Source organism: Miniopterus schreibersii, assembly GCF_964146895.1.
Source record: "Miniopterus schreibersii genome assembly, chromosome: 12".
Taxonomy (NCBI): Eukaryota; Metazoa; Chordata; class Mammalia; order Chiroptera; family Miniopteridae; genus Miniopterus; species Miniopterus schreibersii.
In genome coordinates, this window is record NC_138112.1 from 56160423 (window position 1) to 56179810 (window position 19388).

At 42.1% G+C, this 19388-nt stretch overlaps 1 protein-coding gene across 5 annotated transcripts in view; it reads left to right on the top strand.

The window, feature by feature from the left end:
• KIAA1549L (KIAA1549 like) overlaps positions 1-19388 on the top strand; it is a 205950-nt gene that overhangs the window by 155680 nt on the left and 30882 nt on the right. For all 5 annotated transcript variants that reach the window (XM_081154353.1, XM_081154354.1, XM_081154355.1 and 2 more), the window contains exons 14-16: positions 5370-5548; positions 8737-8954; positions 16065-16194. In XM_081154353.1, coding sequence (XP_081010479.1) covers positions 5370-5548; positions 8737-8954; positions 16065-16194 — 527 coding nt within the window. The remainder of the gene's footprint in view (positions 1-5369; positions 5549-8736; positions 8955-16064; positions 16195-19388) is intronic.

Sequence of the window (19388 nt, forward strand, 5' to 3'; positions counted from 1 at the left end):
CCTGATCCTTGAAATTTTTCTTCTCTTAAATCCCCTGTGCCCTGTAACACAGAGATTGTGCTTTCCGCACCAGAATCAGGGTGTGACATGGGTTTTCCGGGGACCCACCAGAAATCCTGCCCACCAGCTCTCTGCCAAGCCAGCTCACAGAGGGCCAGAGCTCTGACATATGGAGGGGACGTGCGTGAACTTAGCAACTTTCTTCTTTTTCTTCCCAGAGCGAGGTGCTAAGAGAGATGGGCAGAGGGAGGGAGGCAGCACAGAGGCAATGGACAGTGAAGACACAGGGAAAGTTGTTTTAAGTACCGAGACTGCCTTCGCCCCCTAGCCAAGGTGCCCTCCCTGCCTCTCCTACTCCCTCCCAACCATCCCTGCCTTCCTTCCTTTATATTCTCCCTGGAAATATATAAGGTCAAGTCAGAGCCCACCCTCCCCCAGAGGCCCCATCACCCACCCCAGTCCCCAGATGACCTTGAATAACCTAGTGTGTTTTTCTCCGACCTTTTTACTATGCGTATGACAACACACTCATGTCTTTGTTTTTTGTTGTATAGCTTTGTTTTGTTTTATAAAATGGAATCGACGTACATACTGTTCTGTGACCTTTTTCTTGCATAAGAATGTGCTGTATACAGACTCCTCTGTCAGTAAATCCACAGTTAGAAGATGATACCTTTCCCCCTCCCCTGCATTTAATTCATAGACGGGGAGGGAGCAGGGCCAGTTTCAGACCCCATCACTCCCAGGCTGGCTGGTGAGACTGGGACCTGCCCTAAGGGTCCCTGCTGACCTTCCCCTTCTCCCCTTTCCCTCCTCCTCTCTGCCTGCCTCCTTATTCTGTTTAGGCCACTCGGGTTATTTAAATACCGGGTTCAGAAATAACACCAGTGAGCTGCGCTAACAAAATGCAATTACTGTAACAGGTTAAGGTTTTAATGCGTTTGTTTTATTCAAAAGCCATCCTTTCTCCAGGTTCCCAGTGCTTCGCTGCATCGTCTTTTTGCCACTGAATTGTCAGGGTTGGTGGCTTTTGTTTCACCACTAGCTCCCATTCAATGAGGTTTCAGTTTGAAATTTTCAAATAGAAATGATAGAACCAACTCATTTAATGTCAACAGACACTGAAGCACATCAGAATTCTAGGATGGACCTTCAGTGGAACCTACACTTGTCCTTTTCATTTAAGGGCTCCACTTTATCATAATGCTAGGTTAGAGTTCACCAAAAAATTCAGTAGTAGTGTGTTTTATTGGGTTGGAAGATGAACCTAAGGCAGGGAGAGGAGGGAGGGAGGCAGGGAGGCAGGGTGGGAAGAGTGAATGGAATTGGGAAGAAAACAGAAAGGTATCATAATTGTTGCTTGCAAATGGCATTTTATTGTGTGACTGTGGCCTCTGAGAACAAACTATTCTCTTGGTATGGAATATTCAGATGTTGTTTTACAGCTCAGTATCCATTCCAAAAGTTAGAGTTCTAAGGTTAATTAACAAATGGTAATGTACCAGGCTATCATTCTAAAACTGTTCTTGTTTCCCACCAGTTTTGTTGCATTTGTAGCTTCTGGTTTTCCCCTTTTGTGAAAACAAGAACTTTAAAACGGAAAGACACTGCCCCGCTAGCAAAAGGGCTGGGTGGGTCCTTGTAACTCGATGGCTTCATGAGCTACCGTGGCTACAAGACTACCTTAGAGTCTATTTCAGGATGATGTTTAAATATAAGTGGGAAAGATAGAGGTGAGAGCTAGGATTTTGGAAGCAAAAGAATTTGGAATTTTTTCAACCAAATCCAGACACTTCAACTTCTGAATTAAAACCAGTGTCACATTGGAAAAAAGTGTTTTCCGGGGAAGACTTAAAAATGAGTTCCAGGTGAGAACATACCATATGTATTTAAATCTTCAGTCATTTAAGAGCAAAAACTTCCATAAACCCTTAAGTGTGCACCTTGCTTCACTGAGAGATTTCATTGCCAAGGCTCAGAATCCAATCAGACCCTGCCTCCTAATAGTCACAGGACACACGGGCCCGGAGAGGACAAGAATCTGAGAGTTTAGAATACAAATTACTCCTTTTTTAGCAGAGGCCCTTGAGGATGTGTCAGAGATATTAGTTCAAAAACAGTTTCAGTTTTAATTCTTTCTTTGCCTTCCCAGTGAGGCGAAGACCTGCCTATCATATGATAAACAAAACCAGAGGGCAGTGATGCTAGCTATATGCTGTCTCTGAGCTTTAATGGAAATTCCAGGAAGAAAACATGCTTTGTTTAACAGCATTTTCTGCCTTAAATGGGAGGGCTCCCTCTCCTCCTCCCCATGCCAGTTTAAACAGGAAGAAATAAAATCTCCCTTCCTGCCTGATTTGCAGAAGTTCAAACTAACAACGACACAAGCAGATCCAGATGGTGGCATTTACTATGTTGACAGTATTTACTCCGATGGTGGTGGTATATAGGACATTTCTGCAGTTTAACTGTGGCCCTTTCGTTTAGCAATCTCTCCTACTTTTTCTTTAGGGACTAATTATGCATTAAATATTCCCCTGAACCTGTTGTACTCACATAGCATTTTAGTATTAATATTTAATGTAATGTTCTTTAATGTATTTTCCCATATAGTCTTTTTTGCAGGGAAAAGAACTAATTATTTTTCTCTTAAACCTAGAGGAATTGTTGTGCAAATCTGAATATGGCCATTTTGAGAGTGAGAATGAAAAAACTGTAGTTTGTACAGTTTCTGGGACACCTTTTTTCTGTCTCCTTGGAGTGGTGCTCCTCCCCTTATCCTGTCCATGGGGCGGTGGGGAGTGAGGCTGTCACAACCCAGAAACAGTATAAATGTTAAGTAGCATCCTTCACATGTTTACCTGTTCCGTAGGTACTAACATATCCCTTCCGAGTCAGGAAATTTTAGTCATTCCTTTACTCATCATTTATTCAGCAAATCCTTATTGAAAGCCAGCTATCTATGAGATTATTAAAGGCAATAGGTATTGCCTTTCAAAAGATGGGCAAGAGCGGAGCTTACATTCTAGTGGCAGGGGTGGAGCAAGTTAAGTCAGTACACAAATCAATAGTACTAAATGCTATGAAAAAAATATAACAGGGTGATCAGGCAGGTTATTTTAGACTGATGGCCAAGGAAAGTCTTTCAAGCTGCACCTTGAAAACTAAGAAGGAATTAGGCATGTAAAGATCTGGGGAAAGAGCTTTCTGAGCAGAGGGAACAGCTAATGCAAAATCCCAGAGGTGGGAGCAAACCTGCTGTGTTTGAGAAGGCTGTTGTAGCTGGAGAGCAGATAAAGGAGGGAGGCAGGAACAAGCTGGGCAAGTGGCCAGGACCAGATCCTGTGGAACCTTGGTGGCCACACCAAAGACTCTGGGTTTTATCCTGAGAGACATGAAGCCTTCAGAGTGTTCTGATCAAAGTACTGTGATCTGGTTGCCTTTCAGAAAGATGATCCATCCTGGCTGCTGGTAGAGTATGTATTTTAAGGGTAGGAGGACAAGAGTAGAAGAGTGGAAGCTTGGAAGAGGGGGGTTGTTTAGAAGGTGTATTAGTTACTTATTGCTGCATAACAAATTACCCCAACACCTAGCCACCTAAAGCAATAATCTACATTTATCGTGTTATGTAATGTCTGTGGGTCAGAAATTCAGGAGTGGCTTAGCTGGATGGTTTTGACTCAGAATTTCATGAGGTCACAGTCTGGGCCGTAGTCATCTAAAGGCTTGGCTGGGCCTGCAGAAGCCACTTATAAGATGGCTCATTCATAGCTGCTGGCAGGAGTCTCAGTATCTTGCCACATGAGGCTACCTCTCCATAGGGCTGCTTGAGCATCCTCACAGCATGGCTTTTCCCAGAGTAAGGGACCCAAGAGAGAACAAGGTGAAAGCCACAATGTTTTTAAATGACCTAGCTGTGGAAGTAACACACTGTCATTTCTGCAATTTCCTTTTGATTTCACAGGTCAGTCCTATTTATTGTGTCTGTGACTATGAGGAGGTGAGAGTTACTGGGCGCCATCTGGGAGGCTGGCTACCATAGATGGCTTTCATAGCAGGTATCCAGGTGGGAGATAACGGTGGCTAGGCAAGAGTTGCCTAGCAAAACTCCACTGTAAAAAGATATATACATTTGGTAACATGTCTGAATAGAGAATGTCCTCTGTCATTGGCTGCTTGGTGGCCTGCTATTTGCAAATAAGCCCACAGAACCAAAAAATACTCCAATTATAGCCATTGTTAGACTCTGAGGTGTTTTAGCCACATTGTGAAATAACAATTTACTTTGGCTTAATTTGACAAATCTCTGTGATTATGATAAGTGACAGAATGATACAAACTATGTGTTTTTCAATAATTTAAATAACATTCCAATCTCTTAGGCAGACAGGAGGAAAGATAAATGCACTTCTATTACATTCATATTTTAATAACACCTATTTTGCTCCTAAATTGCCTACTGGTTTAGTTGTTTGAACAGGCTTAATTTATCTCTCGCGGAGCTGTGCTCAATAAACTGTCATTCTTATAGTTGCTTAATGGGAAAATGCTTTAAGGACAAGTAAATCAGCAAGGTACCACCTGCCCTGGAACTTCTTCTGTCAGCTTAGTTCTGAAAGCACAAGGCAGGCTGGTGTCTTTCAGCGATCCCAGTAGTTATCTGTCAGAGGCAAGAATTAATTTAAAAGAGCGTAGGTGAAAATTGCTCTATTTAATTAGGGGAGTTGTCTGTAGCTTTAAATTAGTTTCTCTGGTGGTTATATCTTAGCTTTCCTTTGATAAATGAAAGAAACTAAAACCCAAATCATTGAGAAGCAGCCTTTAGAAAGAAAAAAAAGTGTCACCTGTAATTATTGTAGCTAGTTGACCAGGGAAGACTTGTCACCTTAACATTGTGCAAAAATGGGTAGCTTTGATGACAGAAACTTAACTGAGTGCTGTTATTCTGTTGATTGTCATATTTTAAGAATAGTTCCAGGTTTGGCCAAATTACAATTTTTTTCCATCTCTGACTCAAACTTGGAGGAAAAAATTTTACTTTTTTTTTTTTTTTTAAAGTGTTTGTCGCAGGTTTGAGAGAACAGTTTTTACCATTTAAACTCAAACCTTTAAAATTCTTTCCTACCCATGGATAGCGCAGTGGAGGGCTGGATAGTGGAGGGCTGGATAGTGTAGATCTTACATTTAAAAGAAATACGTGAGGTGCAGCGCGGCCTTGGCACAGAACCAGACGCTGTTGTTCCTGAGGCCATTTCTAGTGATGAGATGTCCTTGGGCTGTGAGCATTTCGCATAAATCCCCCCATGATCCCCCCATGATCACGCGGCTCCCCTGCGGCCATAAGACCACTGTGTGCATTTGTGCTTTAGTGCCAGCGAGTGATGAAGAGGAGGGAGCAGTTCTTTTTGACAGCTCTGGCAAGGCGGCCGCCGATCCCTTTGACACGTCTTCTGGATCCGTGCAGCTCATCGCAATAAAACCCACAGCCCTCCCCGTGGTGCACCCCACCCCGGACCGGAGCCAGGAGGCCGCGGCGCTCAACGGTGAGGTGAGCCCGGAGCCCCCCGAGCAGGAGAGACCGGGGCGGCCAGCAGCAGCGCCCGGGAACGCCAGGGGCGGGGGTGGCCAGGTGTATGGGGCTCCGTCGGTCATTTTCAGCTCGACATGCACAGGCCCCAGCGAACGAATCAGGACACGAGTCACCCAGAACAAGTTTGTTGGGTGATGTTTTAGAGCATTTTTTGACCTTCATTAGAAAGTCCAGAGGGGGAGACTTAAAAACTGTAGTTATAAAGAGAAACATCAGGAATTCTTCTCCACGCCTTAACACACAGACAGTCTTCTACCTTTCTTGATAACACTCCTAAACTGTTCATTATGGATGCCAGTTGTAGGGGGGATGCGAGGGGCTTAAAGTAAGAGGGAACTGGAGAAGATGTCATTCGAACAGGGATGTGGCCCACTATATGGGCTTTGAAGTGACTTACTCCTTTGAGCAAGCTTGAAACAACCCTTTGCCTGCTTTCAGAAGGATATTTATGGTAATCATGTGGTCATCAATTTTCCTAAGAGTGAAAAAAATTGTAATATACATGAAGAATGATGATTTCACAAAGAAAAATGGGTGGATGGGTGGATGGACAGATAGATAGAGAGAGAGAGGCAGTTTAAAGGAGAGGAAATTAGGTAAATATCTGACATTTCTCCACCTTCTGTAGCAGAATGGTCAGTGGGCTAAAGATGTTAATGAATGTTTAAGAACATGTATATAGAACCTACATGTGAACATTTACATTACACATGTGCACACATACACATACACATACTTACTTAAAGAAACTGGAGCCAGAGGGATCAAGCAGCCTTTGCTCAAAGTCATACTGCAGGTTATTGTGATATCCATGATGTTCAGGTCCCCTGGCTCCCTATCCAGTGGTCCTTCCCTCTCTTTGACTATCTGTGGCCTATCAATGAAAAACAGCATTGTGCTTAAAAGAGTATGGACTCTCAAGCCGCGCTGCAAAGATTGGGATCCCAACTCTTCTCCTTACTATCTCGGTAACCTTAGGCAGGTTTGCTCATTTCTCTGTGCCTCAGTATCTCCATCTGTAAAATGAGGCTGTTGTGAGTATCACAACATTATAATAGTGCCAAGCACTCAACAAGCTCATTAACATCATCATCAATTAGCCAATGAGCGAGGATTCATTGATCATGTACTTTATGCCCCTTGGCTCTATAATTCAGTAACCTGTATGTTTTCTCAAAGCCACTGAATCTTTCCTTAGGAACAGTTCTGTGAGAAGTGCAAGCCCAGTAATTAGAGCCTCTGGGATTGTCACTAATGCTCTGGTAACTGCTCTTGATTAGGACCCTTTCCCCAGTTATGGACCCAGGAAATGGCCACCATGCCTGGATCAAAAATTTCATCCTAGCTTAGTGATATAAATGTCACAGGGACAGATTCCAAATCTCAACTAAATTCAATTTACTGCTCCCTTTTCCTGCCAAGCCCATCACCCTGTCACAGAAGGAGAAGAAATGAGCATTTTCCCTGCCCAGAAATGGATACCTGTTACATTTTGGTAGTTAAAGGAATGGATCTTACCAGCATTACGATTGGAAAAGAGCCCTGAACTCTTCTCTGTAATTTGCTGCCTTGTAGAGTTTACAACAAACTGTCTTATAATTTTTTTTCTTCTTTTCTTCTGGTGGCTTGTTTAAGTGAAGAAAGCACAGCCTCAAACCCATAAATTTTTCTTTCATGTATTACAGGATATTCTTATAAAGGTTATTTTTTAAAAAACATAACAACATAGAAAGTTCAGAAAGCAAGAGAGAAAAATCACTATAATTTCACTACCCTAACATATCCTGTTTTCATTTTTGTACCTTCTCTTCAAGCTTTTGATCAAACTCATATTTTAGAATCTCATCATACCATGACAACTTTCTATCTTGAATATTAGGCATTTGCTGTGTTGCCATGGTCTTGCTGATGATCATTATTAATGACTTACTTGAGAAGATATGCCATTGATTGGAAAACTCATCTCCCATTGTTCAAACCTTCTAGGTATTTTTTGTTTTTACTTTTGGTTTTGGTTATTATAAATAAAACTTCAGTGAATCATTTGATGTGCGACTTTTAAAAACTTTTTATTTTGAAATAATTTTAGACTTACAAAAGAATTTTAGTAATAGTACAGAATTCCTATACACTTTTTACCTAGCTACCCTAATGTTAACATCTTACAGAATCATAGAATTATCAAACCCAGGAAGTTGACATTGGTACAATACTCTTGACTAATCTACAGACTTCATTTGAGTTTCACTGGTTTTCCCACTAATGCCCTTTTCCATTTCTCGATCCAGCCAAGGGTCCCATGTGGCATTTAGTTGTCTCCTTAGTCTCCCCCAGTCTGGGATAGTTCCTCAGTCTTTCTTTGTGACCATTCTTTGTGTTTCATGACTATTGCTCTTTTGAAGGGTACTGGCAACTTATCATGTAGAATGTCTCCCAGTTTGGGTTTGTCTGATGTTTTCTTATGATTGGATTGAGGTTATGCATTTTTTTGGCATAACCACAGGAGTGATGTACCCTTTTGTGAGCACCATATCAGGAAGTATGTCAGGGATGGGGGAACCTTTTATCTGCCAAGGGCCATTTGGATATTTATAGCATCATTCATGGCCCATACAAAATTATCAACTTAAAAATTAGCTATGAAAAAAGCTTCTAGATCTACTGACTTTCAAGTCCCGCCTGCAGTTGCCTTGGCAGGGCCAGACCAAATGACTTCACGGCAGTATACGACCTGAGGACCCAACGTTCCCCACTCTGGCTAGGTTGAAAGAAACCCTATATTAAGGACATCCAGGCTACCTGACCTACTCTAAAAATGAGAATAAGCAAAGATAACCATGTCAGAACATCTGTTCCAATAAATACTGGCCCATGCAATGATTGAAGGGGGAGAAGTTCTGTATTCAAAACCATTCAGGAAATCTCTTATGGGAGAGTGGTCTCAGGCAACTTAGGTGAGTGCCGGACTCCACGTTGTTTGTGGCCCACTGTTGTGGGCTGTTCTTGGACTGGATCGCAGTTGGGTCTGACTGGCTCACAGGCCCAGACCTGAACCCTAGGATAACTTCTCCTGGAGTTGTGACCTTCTGATGGAAGCCTCACCTGTGTAGGGTCAGGTGTGGGCCTGAGACTCTCTCTCTCCCCAGGTGAACAAAGCCCTGAAGCAGAAGTCAGACATCGAGCACTATCGGAACAAGCTGCGCCTCAAAGCCAAGAGGAAGGGGTATTACGATTTCCCTGCAGTGGAGACAAACAAAGCTCAGACAGAAAGAAAAAAGATGTACGAAAAAGCCCAAAAGGAAATCGAGCATGTGTTGGATCCAGACCCAGAACCGTGCGCCCCATTCACTGAGTCTAAAAACAGGTGCGGTCTGTAAGGGAATTAATTCTCGGTACCATGGGTGGGGTGAGGACAGAGGGTACCATGGGTGGGGTGAGGACAGAGGGTGCCTTGGGCAATGATCTGTTAGCTTAGGACGTCATCTTTAAAGGCTGCTGAACCAGACCATGCTGTTTTGTGCAAGCACATGCTTCATAATGAGTCTGGGAGAGAATAAAATTAAAGCCATTAAAAAAAAAAAAATACTTGGACAAACAACCATAATTGTCCTTTAGCTTAATGATATTTTCAAACTGTAGCTGTTTCAGAGCTGGGTGAAGATATAATTATCCCCTGTTTGGTTATGCAACTTCCAGATCAAGGGACATGGTACTTTTCAATTATTTTGAGGCCCTTGCATAAGAAAAGCAAAGTTCGCGCCTCACTTTTTATTCAGCTGCAGTAAGTATTTACCACATGGCTACTCAGAGCTCCACGCTGGGCTCTTCTCTTTAATTCATAGATTTGTTTGTGTATTTGACATTTATGGTCACCTACTATGTATTAGCCACCCTGCAAGATGCTAAATATTGTCACGGTCATGTTGCTTTTTCTCGCCCATTCATTCAACATTTTATGGCAGATGCGACAGCCGAATTGCGGCTCTTACGGAGTGTAAGGTCCGAATTGGGAGGGAAAGGTAACCACCTCAAACGTTTATTACCCACAAGTGAGGTGGGAGTTTGAGATGTGAGGTGCGATCACAGTCTGTAGGCGGGACCCAGCCTCCCGAGGGAAGGTTAGGCCTCGTGGTTCGAATTAACACCCTTCCAGGCTTTGTTGCCAGCTAAGCAGAGAGTGACCTCACCTCCTGGGTAAAGGAATAGAGGTTTGAGCAAAGCTTCACATGTCCATCTTTCTTCTTTCCTCCCCACCCTGAAGCACTTCTTCAGAAACATTTTTCATGATCTCAGCCCATCTGTTTGAAATACATTCTCCTTGGTGACAGCCCCTTGGCTTATAGCATGCCAGTGCCCCGGCCCGCCCCACAGCCTTGGCACATACGCTCTCCACAGACTGGGTGGGGCAGGACAGTTCCCTGCCAGAGTGGGTATTTATTAAAAGCAAAGCTGATCCTGTGGCAGGCTTGGATGGAAGCCACAAAATCAAGCTGGGAGGCGGGGCTAAATTTTATGAATGGAATTGAGAATTTATTTTTAATAAAAGAAATGAGGGATTTTAAACTAGTGCTTTATTTACCATGCTTCTAATCAGGCTTGGCGGGAAAACAAGCTATTGATGTGAAATCACACTGTGACAGGGATCACAATGCCGGTGTCACCATGTTGATAACTGTAAAAGAAGAGAAGAAAAGATATGGATTTTATGGGGAGGCTGAGAGCTTCTTTAGCTTTTACTTTGCACTTTGATACTTTTTACTTCAGCATCCTTTCATAGACTTGACGGGAAGTTGTTTTCTCAGGGTTTCCTGCTGATACTCAGAAAATGAAGCAAAGATTGTGTGCAAATAAGAGGAACTTAACTTGGAGGCTATTTGAGAAATAAATAAAATTTTCAGTTGAGGTTTTTAAAAAATTTTAAAAAATTTTTCAATTACAGTTGACATTCAGTATTATTTTGGTTTCAAGTATACAGCATAGTGGTTAAACATTTATTTATATAACTTACAAAGTGATTCTCCCCATAAGCCTAGTACCCATCTGGCACCATACATAGTTATTACAATATTATTGACTATATTTTCTATGCTGTACTTTATATCCCTGGGACTATTCTGTAACTACCAATTTGTACTTCTTAATCCTTTCACCTTTTTCACCCAGACCCTACACCCTGTCCCATCTGGCAACCATCAGTTTGTTCTCTGCATCCATGAGTCTGTTTCTGTGTTCATTTTTTTGTGTGTTTTAGATTCCACATATAAGTGAAATCATATGGTATTGTCTTTCGCTGTCTGACTTATCTTACTTAGCATAATACCCTCCAGGTCCATCCACACTGTCACAAATGGTAAGCTCTTGTTCTTTTTATGGCTAAGTAATATTCCATTGTATATATGTACCGAATCTTCTTTATCTATTCATCTTTTGATGGGAGCATTAATCCACTTACATTTTAATTGTTGATAGGTTTGTACTTATTGCCATTTTATTAATTGTTTCTGACTGTTTTTGTAGTTCTTCTCTTTTCCTGTCTTATTCTCTTGATCTCTTCTTTTGTATGGCAATAACTTTCTGTAGTGTTGAGTTTGGACTCCTTTCTAGTTGAGGCTTTTGATGAGAATGAACAAAACGTTTTTCCTGTAGAGATGCACCTCCATTGTCTAGCATAGGTTTAGGCCAGATTCTTAAGGCCCTTGGATGACCTGCCGATCTGTGAATGTGTAGTTGATTTCTCAGTAAGCGTATGTTAAAGAAATGATTTAATGACGCTAAAGCACCAAAAATGATGTTAAAAATTTTTTGACTACAAATCAGTTGAGGTGAGAGTAGGAATAGAGATGAAAATAGCAAGAGGTGGGTGGGGAGGGAAAGCTTAACAGAGAAAAAGAGAGTGACAGAGACTCAGGAAGCTCTGAGGTGTCATTCTTGTCACACTCTGCAGTCAACTCCAGAGGCTGCCTACTGTGTGTTATCTGTTGTCACAGGTTAGTTACCTGTTCATTGCTATTTGTGGTTCAGCTCTCCAGAACTTCTGCTCTCAGTGGCCTAGCACCATGAGGCACAGGTGAAGGGATTGTTCTCTAGTCCAGAAGTAGCATCAGTAACCAGACTTTTACCCTGAGACCTAAATAAATCAAAAGACAAAGTTCAGATTCCAAATGTTGACTCATCCTGAAATCTTTTGAGAGGTTTTATAGGCTTTTCTTTATAGTCAGAAGAACACTCCATTTTTATGTTATAAACTCTTGGCCCAGAGACCAAAAGTATGTCATATAACTGAAGCAGACCCTGTGAGAGGCCAGCCCCCACCCCCACACCCACCCCATAGGTCCCCTCGACTCCCACTGCACCCATACAGGCCATACACCCTTTTTCCTGTGAGCACCTATGACTCTGACTTAAGGGCTTTTTCTTGGCAGCCCCGACCAGAAGTGTCAGATGGTTAATGTGCCCTGGAACACCCTCCATCAATGACAGACGGGACAGAGAACCCTGAGGTATAAGCTACACTGTTGTAACAACCACGCTTTCTAATTCCTGTATCTGATGATTTGATATTTGGGGCCTTGCTGACCCTGAAGAAACTGCCCCTCCCAAGGTTCTCTAGCCAATTCTCAGAAAGGTGAAGGGCTTACCTGCAAGTACACCTTTCATGTACAAACCAAAAAGCCAGAGCCTTCCCGTCCCCTTTACACAGGGCTCTCACGCTCTGGTCCCCATCTCCCTGCCCTAATCACTTCAGCCAGGCATCAGACAACTAGAAACAGCCCTATGCCCCAGAGTCTGCTGAGATTATTCAAACGACCGCCTCCTAAGCCTGCGCACCCTGCCCTGTCTGTTCCTTCTCGCCAAACCACAATAAAGGCTCTTGCGCACATTTTCCCCTCACTCTCTCTGCCTGTGACAGACCCTGGTGCTTCACCATGTGGCCCTCCGTGGCAGGGCATGCCCCTTTTTCTTGGGATCTGTGAGTATTACAAGCTGTCTTTTTGGTGGCAGTCATCTCCTGAGCTGTGGGTGCTGCCACACCTGAATAAAAGAAAACCTTCATTTTAAAACAACTTTCTCCCGCACTTTAACAGTGAGTTTGAGGCCCAGTTGCCCAAAGCACTAATTCACTCTATATCATATCCTTTATTAGCCTCCTTCCCTTCCCCCCTCTCATTTTCCCACTTCCCAACTTGTGCTTCCTGGAACCCTCTCCCAAATAAACCGCTTGCACTTAAATCATTACAAAGCCTGCTTCTGGGAGAACACAACCTAAAGCAATAGCTTAGAAAGACAGAATTGCTCTGATGGAAGCAGGGCTTCCTCCCCCTCCTCCTCCTTCCTAGTTGGAGGACTAGATGGCTTCCATCCCTCTTTATGGAACCCTAGGGTTCCACAGAACACAGTTTGGGAACGACTTCCTTAAACTACAATGGGATTAAAAAGCCCCTAAAAATCCAAACAAGATTTATCATTATTTGCCCAGCGATATTTTCAGAGGTAAAAAACTTACTTCTCAAGTTTGCAAGTTTCTAAATTTATTAACTTTTAAAGAATATAGCAAAATACCAACAAAAAATTACTACACGTCATGGAACTCTGATTAAAGTAAGTAATCTCTCTACCTGACAGCCCAATTACGTCTAAGTAGTTTCATGCACACCAAGCACACTGATGGTGTGGTCAGCCGAGATCCATGCCAACAGCAGCCTGTAAGCTGTGTGTCCTAATGGAACATTGTCTTTGATGGAAAAGGGGGCCGACGGTCACCCCAGCGTCTAAGCTCCCGCCCACATTCATGGTTCTTGAAAGGGCTTCCACAATTCCACTGCTGTATTTCTAATACTTCCAAAATAACCTACTTTCCTAAATCTGGTGTTTTACCCTCCACCACCCTTATTCGTAGATCTTTCCTAAATGGGCTCATTGGCAGTCTCAGAACAGCTGTGAAATCTACTTTTTAAAAAAACCAAACGGTTTGAAATTAGGTCAAGGATGAGAGTTCTTTGGGGTCTCCCTTAAAGTGTAAATCACTCAGAAAGGATTGTTTTACAGAGTTGTGCTCCGTTCCTAAAGGAAGCCTGTCATTGCGCATAACTCTAGGGCATGGTTTATTATTGTCAGGCTTAAGCTTTTGTATGGGTCAGGATTCTTTTGGTTTCAAATGATGGGAATCCAGCACAGACAGGTTAAATTAAAGGGAATTTGTTATTGAACATAATTGAAAGGTCAGGGCTTCTGGCATGCCTAGATCCAAGGGATCATACAGTGTTTCCCATATTTGTCTTGCTATCTCTTCACTCTTTGCTGGCTCCTTTTCAGGCAGGCTCTTACCTCCTAGTGGCACACTGGCTGCCAGCACCTCTAGGCTTACATCCTATCTTCTTAGAAACCTCAGTGCCAAGAGAATGCCTGTTTCCTGGTTGCTCTAGCAAAAGCCCCAGGACTCGGTCTCATTGGACCAACTCATGTACCCGTCCTCTGACCGGTCAGTGTGGCCATGGGGACCTGTTGCTGTGATTGTACTGCCTGAGTCACATGCCAACCCCTGGAGGAGGTGAGTGCCACAAAGAACAGCATATGGGTACCAGGCAGAGAGCACAGGTGCTCTCTAAATGGGTGCAAGCTCCTCGTGGTGAGGGGGCAGGTCTGTTAGTGTCGTTTTCATTCCCTAGGCTAATCCCGAGGGTAGTGGTTTGCCTTGGGAGTTCTAACGTCTGTTCTAGACGGACAGGGTGTGATTGTCGTGCTTTGACTAACTGCGTGTGTGATCAGAAAAGGCGTGTATACCTGCCAGGGTCTGGTTTCCCGCGTAGCCACTGGGAATAAATAACGCAGCCTTTTCACCTTCAACCTGTGAATGGGTAGAAAGTTAGAACCGAGACACAAAATAGGTGGTATTTGGGGAGTTCTCTCAAGATAGATAAATGCAAAGTTATTTACAGAGGGAAACTTATTGTTGGATGAGAAGAAAGCTAGTGACTTTGTCTCACTTTTGTCACTCTGCAGGATTATGTGAAAGTCATCTGTCCCCACTAGGCCTCACTCCCCACTTCTAAGAGTTACCTTCTGTGGGAAAAGCAAAGCAAAGCCACAACCCTCATTCGTTGCTGTTTTTTCACCTTCCTCAAAAAAATTTCTCTCATGACAAGTGGAAACAAGACAGTGGTGGCAAATGCGTGCATTTCCAAGGGCAGAGCCGAGTGGAGCCTCTGAACACGCTGCTCCCTGGGGCTGAAACGCTTTGTGCCCAGATGGGCGTGCGGCTACCTCTAAATAGGTCCCTGCTGAAATGTCGCCCCTCCTGAGAGGCCTTCACCCACCATCCCATCTAAAGTCATCTTCCATCCTCATAACCCCCCGTCTCATCCCCTTGTTTTGTTTTTACATTAATATAAAGCTTTTATTGCCAATAATAATATACTTTATGGTTGATTAAATAGACACACACGCACATATAAGTATCACATGTATTTATATTTAATGAAGTCAGGATGAACAGATATTAGTTTTTCTAATTTTTAAATTTTCATTTTAAATTTTTTTCCCGATTCCAGTTTACGTTCAATATTTTTTTGTATTAGTTTCAGGTGCACAGCAGAGAGGTTAGACAGTCATATACTTTACAAAGTGTTTCCTCTGATATTTCCAGCACCCACCTGGCCGCATACATAGTTATTACAATATCATTGACTGCAGTCCCTATGCTGTACTTTACACCCCCATAACTATTCCGTAACTGCCAATCTGTATTTCTCACCTCCTTGTTTTTCTTAATAGCACTTATCACTCTGAAATTATCATGTGGTTCACCTGTCTCTCTCTCTCTAGAATGTAAGCTCTGTCCTGCTCACTGTGGATCACCATCTTCCACGGTGATTGGAACATAGTAGGCACTCAGTAAATTTGGATGGATGGATTGATGGATGGATGGATGGATGGATGGATGGATGGATGGATGGACAGCTCCTTAGCCCAGAGGGGAAAGCACTGTGGTGAAGGTAGAAAAGAGAATCTGTCAAAGTGGCAGTATTAAGCTTCCCATTAGCCTCAAGGTTTATTAACACATCACGGAACCTTGCCTGCAGAATCGGAAAGATTAAAAGGAACAGGAGTCTGCTGAGTCAACAGTCAACAAAAGCAAGTTTGTTCTTCCAGTGTTAGCTGTTTTAAAGGGTCAAGGGAAAGCCCTTGGCCTTGCCATCAGCAGTATTTTAGATGAGGTTGCAGTGTTGCAATTGATTGTAGATACCATATGAAAGAGCATTTACAATCCAGCCAAATGGTTACAGCATCTGGAAAAAAATTATTTATTCCACTATTTCTATGGCCCCTGGTGGCTGGGGAACAAACACCATCAATTCTGAGATTTGTGAGGCAAATTCAACTGAACCCTTCATTGGTTGCCTGTATTTTGGATCAGTGGAGAATTCCATCTGTCAGGGCATTTGCTGCATCATAACAGTTGTTAAATTTTCTACAGGCAACAGACGAAGAACTCTGTCTACCGAAGCCGGCAGTCTCTGAATAGCCCAAGTCCAGGGGAGACAGAGATGGACCTTCTGGTGACACGGGAGCGACCCCGGCGTGGAATTCGTAACAGTGGATATGACGTAAGTCTCTGGTGGGCCCAGGTAAATATAAGCTTTTCTTTCTTTGAAAGCAAAAGGAATAGAGCATCCCATATGTTTCAGATTAGTATATAGTTGTGGAATTTTAAAATGCAGTAAAATGTTTTCTATTTTATTTTTCCTTATTACCTATGTTGCAAAGTAAGACTATTTGGAATGGCCAGAGTAGCAAATGATTGCTAAAAGGACCTTGATTTCTAAATTCAATCATTTATGAATAGTACATTATTGACCTTAAACTCAACAGCAATTCTAAATGTCCTTAATTTTTCCCCCTCTGTTCTTAGAAACTTAGTGTGAACCATGGCCATGGGTTAGAACTCATTTGAATACAAGCTTCTTTTAATTCATAGCAATGTTGAGGAGTTGGATTTGTTGATTTCATAACCTCTCAATGTGCCATGGAAACAATGAGATTTCATGTGATAAAGCACATGCTGTGTGCAATGATGTCTCCAAGCCGCAAAAATTCTGTTAACCCAATCAAACTTCCCTAGATGCTTAGTTACAATTTGGTGCCTGTGTGCATCCTGTCACATGTCATTGCACCCACCAGTTGCACTCACCTGAACGATACCCTGCTGAGATATTCAGTAAGCTTCACCCTGCCCCAGAATTTCAAATGGTCTTGAATATACTCTTAGGTCCTACGAAAAGTGTTTCTTTTCCATTCTCCTAAAATGTTTCTCTTATTACAAATAAAAAAAAATTTATAACAAAAGCTATGATTCAGATATGTATGGATAAAGTTTTGTTATAATTTTTGAGGTGGTAATTTGAAAATGGCACTTGATTTCTTCAATATACCATGCTAATTTAAAGGCAAGAAGATTTTCCCCCCTTACGATTGGTCATTGTTTTCTACAAAAGCTTAAAATGGGATGTTTTAATGGTCCAATTAAAAACAGAGACATTGTACCTAATTTGAATTTCTAATTACCTTCCTTACATTTAAACTTGATGCTTGTGTTGGTGTGGATATCCTTCTTTTATTTCTTTTTTTTTAAATAGAAGACAGTTTGATAGTTTAGTTTTATAAAATTCTAGATGCTTTCGGCAAATAATTTTTCCCCTCTAGATTAAATTAGTCAACATTAATTTTTCTCCTTGTAAACGTATTTCTTATACCAAAGTCAGTCATCAATTTAATAATCAGCCTGTGGTTGAATACTGGGCATTTGACTTTTCCAGTTAATCGCTCCCTACCAACAGTGAATATTCTTCCTGGCTGCTTGTAGTTTGGGGAGCTTTTTCTTCTGCTAGGGCATATCTGAGGTTTGATAGGACTCTTAAGTTATCTCAAGAGTAGTATTTATAGGTTTCTTGTGAGATTCTAGGCACAAAATTTTTTACTGTTTGAGGAAATAGGCCAGAGGTTTCCCTAGTAGTTTTGAAAAGAGAACACTGAGGATTTTTTAACCACTGTGCCATGAGTTAGAGTACTCAATACTTTTGGAATGCCGTGTTAGGAAATTACCCAGGAGGAGAGAGATGATTTTTAACAGGAGGTTGCTCACCCCCCCCCCCCAAACATGCATAAATATTCCAATCACAGGTTACTTTAGGAAGGCACTAATAGATTTTTCAAAACTACATATTTCTTTGAGGCATGCATGTGATCTCAGAAACATTAGCAAATATGTTTCCTTAAGAAAAAGTGATCATCTAGGGAACAATTTTAAGAATTTAGACTGTTGACTCTGAGATTGAAATTGCTTCCTATATCTCCTCCTGTGTTTTATATTCTAATCATATGAAAAGTAGCTATCGTTTACTGACTGTACCCTGTAGGCCAGGCCCTATTCTAGTCTTTCCGTGTGTATTGTCTAACTGAATCTGCAAAATCATCAGTCAGCTAGGTACTCTCATTATTCCCATTGTCCAGATGGGTAAACCAAGGTATGGAGCAGTTACGTAATTTGTCTGCCCACCTTCAGAGCCCATTCCCTTAATCACCATGCAATATGACTTCCATCTATACCCACCACACTAAACAGATGTCCTCACATAATATAATATATATTCTATATTTCTGAATCTCTTGAATAAGCTCCATGGCAGGTCTCACAAGAATTCTCGCATGGATAACACACAAGGAAAAAAATGGACCAACAGATGAAGTAGAAAAAGAGAAGAGTCATAGTTTTAAACAGTGTATTCATTTTCTGAGCTTTTCATTTTCCAACAATGCCAAGGCACTCCTGGCAAAAGAATCTCTTAGCCCAGCAGGGAACGGGTCATTCACTTGGAAACATATCCATCTTCCTACTGGGTGTGGGAAGCTTGAGGCCAGGACAGAATTTCCAGTTATTTCTGCCAGATTAGGAATCACCAGAGGGACCTGCTCCTTGACATGGTAGGAACAAAAGTCCTGGGAGATTGATTTAATTGTGAATTTTTCCAAGGCTGATTACTTTAGAGTCCCAACAGAAAAGCCTGCATGTAAAAATAAATGAATAAATAAATGAGCAAACAAACACGTGCTCCACAGGCAACTCTTAGCCCCAGGACTGATGGCGACCTGGATTCTTTCAGAATTTTTTCATAGATTGGGAGTTGTTAGGACCTGTACAAGAGAGCCTCTTAGCTCCAAGGGGCTTGGGAATCACTGTGTTTTACAATAATTTTCAACCTGTTAGTCACCCTAACAACTGAGAGATGCAACACACTCTTGGCAGGAACTGTGGCTCAGCTGGGTAGTAATTTTCTAGAAGGAGGCACCCCCTTTAGAAGAATGCATGATTTTAGAAAGATGTCCAAAGCTGATCACTCCCAAAAGGCCAGACCATATCATTAAACTAACTTTGGCATTGAAATGAATTCCTCCCATGCATAAAGTAGGTAGAAGAGATCATGTCAGCCTGATATTTAAAAGGAAAAATATCTCTATTTCAAAGTATTTTTAAATGTTATTTTCCAAATGAAAGCCATAGAGAATAATGAAGCAGTGAGGAAGAGAAAATGGCCCAAGTGTGAATTCTCGGGCAGAATAAAAACCCAAGTGATTTTTCCTGTATCAGCCAAATAATCACCTCTGTATGTGACTGATGAATCAGCCTTTGCTTCCAAAGGGCAAGTAATAACCGGATCGTTCCCAGAAATAAAAACACACCTCCTCAACCTTGATTTGTGTTTGGAGTTTAAAAGTCTATGACAGGACTGGGTCAGCTGTGTGC